This window comes from Anomaloglossus baeobatrachus, chromosome 1 (genome assembly GCF_048569485.1).
Source record: "Anomaloglossus baeobatrachus isolate aAnoBae1 chromosome 1, aAnoBae1.hap1, whole genome shotgun sequence".
NCBI lineage: Eukaryota > Metazoa > Chordata > Amphibia > Anura > Aromobatidae > Anomaloglossus > Anomaloglossus baeobatrachus.
In genome coordinates, this window is record NC_134353.1 from 65,509,844 (window position 1) to 65,517,956 (window position 8,113).

At 44.9% G+C, this 8,113-nt stretch overlaps 1 protein-coding gene across 1 annotated transcript; it reads left to right on the top strand.

Moving 5' to 3' along the window:
- Positions 1-915: 915 nt before the first annotated feature.
- LOC142268552 (microtubule-associated serine/threonine-protein kinase 3-like) lies at positions 916-6,155 on the top strand. Its single transcript, XM_075332377.1, has 11 exons — positions 916-973; positions 1,957-2,095; positions 2,190-2,322; positions 2,504-2,675; positions 2,776-2,874; positions 3,717-3,839; positions 3,972-4,072; positions 4,158-4,552; positions 4,953-5,026; positions 5,250-5,309; positions 5,527-6,155. The coding sequence occupies exons 1-11, from the start codon at positions 916-918 to the stop codon at positions 5,622-5,624; spliced, it is 1,452 nt and encodes a 483-aa protein (XP_075188492.1). The 3' UTR covers positions 5,625-6,155.
- The last annotated feature ends 1,958 nt before the right edge of the window (positions 6,156-8,113 follow it).

Consider the following 8,113-nt stretch of genomic DNA (forward strand, 5'->3'; position numbering starts at 1 on the left):
ACTATGAGACATCCAAACTGATCAGCAGTGGAAGTTATGGGTAAGATTTCTCTTGGCATAATACACATTTTTTTAGGGTTCCCTGTGACAATGTTTCTACCTCTATGATCTGCCATTCAGTGTTATCATAGGGAAAATATCTGCACGTCACATTTCATTTTTCACATTAATTTTTATCGAGGCTCCCTTATGGAGCTGGTAAGAGTAATTGGCTACTCACAATCACGTGATGATTGATGCGATATTGACGATAATGACATCTGCACCCTCCACCATGAGTATGTGAGTCCAATCACCACCTTCAACACATGAAGTGCCAGAACAACCAATGACTGGCACAGAGGACGGAGAACTGCAGTGATGGACAGATGAAGGCCTAGGACAAAAGGGAGAAGGTGTTTCGTTATTTTTTTTATCTTCTTCCCTCCATTTATTATGCCTTGTATGGGGAGAGCAGAATAATCTTCTTACCAGGTCCTTCAATAGTATCTGCCGGTCATATATAGCCAATCTGGCAAAAAAGAATTTCGATAGATTCTCTCATCTCTAATGTGACCAGGATGAGGGTCTCCGGCAGACCTGACGTTGTGCGGACCTCCCATAGGTGATCTAAGTAGTGCTATTTTATATATTTCTAGACATGGATTTTCAGTGACCGACAAATTTCTAGTATTGAGCATTAATACAGAAGATCATATAATGATTTCTATAGATGAACTGTTAATAAGGATTTAATATAAACCATGGATTCTCCTTCTCTCCAGTGCCGTCTACATAGCGCACCATAAAGACTCACGCCAGATGTTTGCGATGAAGAAAATGACCAAGCGGAGCCTGAATACTCAAAGTAAACTGGAATTGGCCTTTTTAGAGAGGGACATCCTGACATTCGCTGATTGTCCCTTTGTCGTCTCCATGCTCAGCTCCTTTCCAACTAAATCTGACCTGTGTATGGTCATGGAGTACGTAGGAGGTAGGACATGTCGTCTAATATCTTATCACCGCTCATAAAAATAGGATTTGTCCACATGGTTGGTTACATCCCCACAGACATTTACTACAGGCTATCTAATACCAAGATGCCTGGAAATTCATTGTTCTGTGTGCAGGGGCACTTTGGGGCACTGGGCTCCATTTGTCCACTTGTCATCACAATGCACAAGCAATGGTCTTTTTGTGCATCGGGGCAGGACTATGGGTGGGACCTTGGAATCTATTGCGGCCCCTCCTTGGATGTACAAGCCTTTTTTTTTATCTTGCTCTAGCACCGCCTGCAGGAAGGGCAGTGCTTGTGCACATTCATCTGCTGTGGCTCTTCAGCATAATATAACAGCACTGTAGGCGGTACATTCGCACACTGACATCCAACAGTCTTCATCAAAAAGATGCTGCATGCAGCACATGCACAGAATCCAACCTCGGCTCAATGACAAGTGCCCTTTTGCTGACGACTGTCAGATGTTAGAATGCGCATGCGCTCCCCACACTTCCATATTGCTGAGGACAGGTGTCAGAGTGCTCATGTGCCGCCCACTGCGCCATCTTGCTGGAGATGACCATAAGATAATTGTTCTCAAGCGCTACAAGCTTTCTCTAAGTTTGTGGGTGGAACCTGAAATATATACTTATATACAAGGGTTTTTTACGCGGTGGGTAGGGGTGCAATTAGAACGTTTGCTATGAGGCCCCGTGATTTCTTTGTACGCTACTGTCTGTGTCATCTTCCCTGTATGACTGCACTGAGCACATCAGTATTTCCAGCTGTAGACAAGATGCAATATCACTTTATGTCATTAGATACATTGATGACATTTCACCATTACTAAGATTATGTGCACTATACATTATATCTGCAGATATTCTCTCCTGCCCCAATGTCTCCGCTCACTTCTCATTATAGATCATGGTGATCTGCTGTATAAACCCCTCACCCGTCATATTTCCTTTTCTCTATAGGTGGAGACTGCCGGAGCCTTCTGAGCAAAAGGGGTTGTTTTTCTGTCCCCTTGGCCCGCTTGTACTTTACAGAAGCCATTCTTGCTGTGGAATACCTGCATAGTTATGGTATTGTCCACAGAGACCTGAAGCCGGAAAAGTAAGTGCCCCCTTTAATACAATAAAAGTGGGAAATTTATCATTTCTTATCACATGGTCTGTGAAGCTCAAACCTTTCTTTATTTCTTTTACAGCCTCCTGATAACATCTACTGGACACATCAAAGTCACCGATTTTGGGCTTTCAAAACTTGGTGTCATGATACCAGAGAGCAACACCTACAAGGAATTACGGGAGGACATCTCCAGAGAGTTCCCGGACAGTGAGGTCAGTGTCACTTACAGGAACCCAGCTTGTTTGGTACAAATCCCATCACACTATTGTCTCTTCTCCACTTCCCACATTTTTCCACTGATATTTTATCTTCTGTAATTATGTTTTTATGGCGAGAATTTCTCATAATAATGGCTTCATCGATTCTAATCTCTTATCTTCTGTTGGTTTCCAGTACGCCGGCACCCCATATTACATGGCACCAGAGATGATCCTGGGAGAAAGCTATGGAAGACCTATAGACTGGTGGTCAATGGGGATTATCTTATACGAATTTCTTGTTGGAACTCGACCATTTGATGGCGATTCAACATTAGGATATTTTAATCTTCTAAATGTTGTCAATGGTAAGTATCATTACTCTGATACATTGGTTTAGTTATTTCCTATGCTTTATCTTACAGTCCTATAAAGAGGTTTTATGTTCTGTAATTTTCTATATAACAGGAGACATAGATTGGACTTGTGATCCCGCTCCTCCCCCCGATGCTCAGAACATCATCACTGAGCTGCTCACAAAAAATCCTGCAGATAGACTTGGGACAGGTAAGATATAATATTAATATTTAGTTATTACATCTAGGACATATTGCTCATGTCCACGATGATCAGCTCTTCTCTATCTGCTTTTCCATATCTAAATGTACCGTCACACTAAGCGATGCTCCAGCGATCCCACCAGCGATCTGACCTGGCAGGGATCGCTGGAACGTCGCTACATGGTCGCTGGTGAGCTGTCAAACAGGCAGATCTCACCAGCGATCAGCCACCAGCGACCCGTGTAACAACGCTGTGCTTCGTAACCATGGTACACATCGGGTTACTAAGCAAAGCGCTTTGCTTATAGTTACCCGATGTGTACCTTGGTTACGTGTGCAGGGAGCCAGCTTCTAGAAGCTGCGGACGCTGGTAACCAAGGTAAATATCAGGTAACCATGCAAAGCTCTTTGCTTGGTTACCCGATGTGTACCTTGGTTACCAGCGTCCGCAGAAGCCGGCTCCCTGCTCCCTGCATATTCAGATCGTTGCTCTCTCGCTGTCAAACACAGCGATGTGTGCTTCACAGCGGGAGAGCAACAACCAAAAAATGGTCCAGGACATTCAGCAACGGCCAGCGACCTCACAGCAGGGGCCAGGTCGTTGCTGGATGTCACACACAGCGACATCGCTAGCAAGGTCGCTGTTGTGTCACAAAAACAGTGACTGAGCAGCGATGTCGCTAGCGATGTCGCTTAGTGAGACGTGGCCTTTAGTCTCCATACCATAACTTTCAGTCTATTTTCTTCCTCTCGCCTCTGTTATGTCATTAGTTTAGATTAAGTTACACTGATAAGATATGGAGCCATCTCTGACAATGTCTGCAAAACTTGTATTTTGTATTTTTCCAGAGGGAGCATTTCAGATCAAGGAACATCCATTCCTGAGGGACTTAGACTTTGACAACCTTCTGAGTCAGGAGCCGGAGTACGTTCCTCAGCTTAAGTCAGACATGGACACCAGCGTCTTTCTCAGTAAGTAGAAGGAGACGTCACCTAAAATAAGCGACTAATACGAGACCATCGGTATTCATTAATATTAGTGATAAATAATGACTTTGTTATACTGACAACTTCTAATAACATTTCATTACCTTTATCTTGTAGATCACGGTGGTGTAGACATGGACATGATCTCAGAGGATAAGGAGGACAATGAGAACTCTTACTTCCAAAACTTTACAACTTCTTCTCAAAGGCTTTTGAAAGTATGTGATCAATAAATCTAAATATGCAAAAAAAGACCACTAAATGTAAAAAAGTAATTAATATGTTATTTTTGTCTGAATTTAGCTTTGTACCAGTACGACACTGAACAACGATACCAAATCACCTCCAGAGTCGTCCCCAGAGAGTACCCCAGAGTATATGCAGGAGTGCTCCCCAGAGAGTACCCCACAGTGCTTGCCAGACAGCACTCCAGATTGCTCCCCAGAGAGCATCCCAGAGAGTACCCCAGAGTGCTCTGCAGAGGGTATACAAAAGTGCTCGCCAGAGAGTACACCAGAGTGCTCACCAGAGAGTACCCCAGAGTGCACCCCAGAGTGCTCACCTGAGAGTACCCCAGAGTGCACCCCAGAGTGCTCACCAGAGAGTACCCCAGAGTGCACCCCAGAGTGCTCACCAGAGAGTACACCAGAGAGTGCCCCAGAGTGTATCCCAGCATCCAGCACCAACATCTCAAAAATGTAAGTAAATTATTCGGTTATTACTGGGAGCTCCAAACTGATATATATGCACAACACCAAATATAGGACATAAATATAATATCAAATGCCACGTGCACCACCCCATGATTAGCAGTCATTGTGCTTTTGGCTTTAGAAACCGCTGGTGACAGCCCCTAATTGCAGCCGGTCATGCATTTTGAGAGCTACTCACACAGTAGGGGAGATGCAGTATTACATGACAGCCATTCCTGGTAGTTGTTTTCCGCTCCGCTCTATAGAAGGTAGTTTTGAGCAGGAGACCTCCCCAATATGATTTCCTTATGTCCTATTAGACCTTATAGTAGAAGTTCTTCTAGTGAGACGTCCCATTTTATACTGCGTTTATTTGTGATTTACAAGATTTTTTTCTTCCAAACAGGCAGAAAGAATCTTCTCCTGCACCTGATAGAGACGATGCTATAACCAGCTTGTCATCCTCGTCCCCATTGTCAGGTATGTACAGCTCTACAGCACCAAAAATGTAAATGTTGACATCAAGCCTTAAACATTTCCACATGGTTTTCTGTAATAGGTTTTCCTTTGTTATCCACGTTTCATGGATCACAATTATGTTGCCCATAGGCCCAAACTGTATCTCTATTTCCCTAATTTTGTCCTGGAGTTTTAAGAATATATCGTTACTTTACGTTATTTTTATTTTTTACTTTCTGATCAGAATTTCCAGCTCAGGAAGAAAGAAAATCTGAAAAGAAAGAAAAGGGAAAAAAGAGACGAGGTAAGTGTGAGAATCATCTCCATGCGATGTCAGTCAGTGAGAAGACTCCATGTGGAGCAGATGTCATCTGTCAGTGGTGGGATTGTCACATGTATGATGGCTGACAATGATCCCTGACCTCTGTATGATAAGACTCTGCCGTCCGGCCACAGTGACCGCACAGTAGTATCATGTAATCTGAAGTCCCGTCACTTATATTATACTTCTCTTCTCATAGGTAACATCTTCCGCCGGATCTTATCATCCTGCCGGCGTGGATTATCCAGGGCTGCTCGCGCATTTGCCTGTTGCGGCTGTCCCTGTACAGACATCTAGCGCCCTGAAGAACAGCAGATCCACCATCACTGCTGCACCTGTATAGAAGGACCTTCACCATCTACCTGTGTCCTTCTATTCTTACATCTGTACCCGGACATGTTTCGGTAACGCCTCTGTCACCAGGCTCCGCGGTATTCATACTGCTCGCCTGAATTGGCATTTACTGATCACCCGGTATCTGACCACGGCTATCTTTATGTTTAATCTCTTTTTTATTGAAAAATTAAGGTTGGTTACAATAAGCAGGGCTGCAGACCAAGGCAAACCCCCAAATAGAGACAAAACAAAAAAAAAACAAACCAAGAATGCAATGAAACATGAAAGGCTTTGCATGGTTGCAGCCATATACAGTTTGTTACAATAAAGAACATTTAAGAACATTTATATCATTCTGTCTTGAACCATTATAAAAGTATAAAATCCATAAACTATACCATAAACAGCAAAGATTTACCATTCATACCATAGAGGCACATAATGGTCAGTCGAAGGAAAAGAAATAAAGAGAGAAAGAAAGAGGGAAGTAGACAAAGTGAATGATGACGGGGAAAAGGATCACGGGGAAGGGCAAGAAAGGGCCGGGAATAACTAGCAGGAAAAATCTAGGTAGAGTCTCAACTCGCCCCAAAGAGGGACCTGAAGTCTGGAGAATCCAAAAAAATGACCCAGGGACTCCAGATCTTAATAAATTTTTCAGTAGCGTCCTGAATTTCAGCAGTGAGACTCTCCATTCTGTAAAGGGAGGCCATCTCCTCAAGCCACTCATCCAAGGCGGGGGCACGGGTGGACCTCCAGTGTCTGGGGATCACGGCTCGGGCAGCCGCTAGGCAAAACCGCAATAGTCCCATTTTCTGAGATTTAACAGACCCCGGTAGTATAGATAAGAGAGCGATTTGTGGAGAACCAGAGAGGGCCTCCCCACTAATGCTATTGTATGCCGAGAAGACCCCACTCCAAAAAGGCTTAATGAGGCTACAGCTCCACCATATATGCAACATATCCCCCCTCTTGTGATTACACCGCCAACATCTGTCTGACACTGAAGGGAAGATTGCGTGTAGGGCATGAGGGCAGCGGTACCAGCGGGTGAGAATTTTATAACCCTTTTCCTGGACTGAACAAGCCCTAGAGAATTTGTGAGTGAAAAGAAAAGCGGTCCTCCATTCCTCAACCCGGATAGTCACGCCCAAGTCTCCACTCCATCCCCCCACAAATTTGAGCTCGTCCACATCCCTCTTCTGGATCAAAAGGTTATAGATAAGGGACAGGGTATGTCCCGGAGCCTCTTCCAAAAGAAAGAGCTTTTCAAACGAGGAGGGGGCAGCATAAAGTGCCTCCCGGCCTGATCCGGTCAAGAAAGACCTGATCTGGAAGTATTCAAACCAGGGTATGGCCCCTCCCAAGGCAGAGGCAGAGAGCAAGTCGTATGTGGGCAATGGGGATCCCTGAAGTATGTGAAAGAAGCGCACGTCCCCACTCCTCCTCCGGCACAGGAAAACATCGGCCCCAACTGCCGGGGCAAAATCTGGGTTTGAAAAGATAGGGGAGAGGGGACCGCACCCCCTGGACAGACGACCCCTTTTGGTTTCTAAATCCCACGTCCTCAATGTCGCCCTCAAGAGATCAGCCTCAGAGAGAGGCAATCCAGCCCCCCCCCTGGCTTTTAAGTCTGCAAAGGGTAGTGAAGCCTATCCTTCGGCGCTTACCTCCCCACACGAAGTGCGTGATAACTGACTGCAGGCTGGAGAAAAAGGCCGCAGGAGGAACCAAGGGGACCGTCTGGAACAAGTACAAAAAGCGAGGCAAAACGTCCATTTTGATAACATTTATTCGTCCAAACCAGGATAGTCTTTTACTATTGTATGAGGTAAGATCCTTTCTTGTCCTGTTCAGAAGGGGAAGGTAGTTAAGCTGATATAGTTTTGAGAGATCCATGGGGACTGTTATCCCTAAGTAAGTAATGGCAGAGTCCTGCCACTTGAAGGAGAAATTTTTCTTGATATGATCCACCTCAGCATCAGGGAGAGATATGTTTAATGCCTCGGATTTGGAGTAATTGACCTTAAAGTTGCTGAGGTGACTGAATTTTTCAAACTCTTGAATAAGCGAGGGGAAGGAAAGGCGAGGCTGTGAAATGAACAGAAGTAGATCATCTGCGTAAAGAGCTGCCTTGCATTCTCCACCCCCCACCCCTATCCCGTGGATACTGGAATTGTTTCTGATGGCCACGGCAAGGTGTTTCATAACCAGGACATAAAGTAGGGGGGAAAGGGGGCACCCCTGACGTGTACCATTATGTATTGCAATTGGTGATGAGAGAAACCCATTGACTTTGACCCTGGCAGAGGGATTCCTATAAAGGGAAGAGACCCTTTCAATGAATTGTTTCCCAGTCCCACCTGCCACAGAGAGGCCATCACAAACTCCTAGCTGACTCTATCAAAGGCCTTCTCTGCATTAATGGAGAGAAGGCACGTAGGGAGACC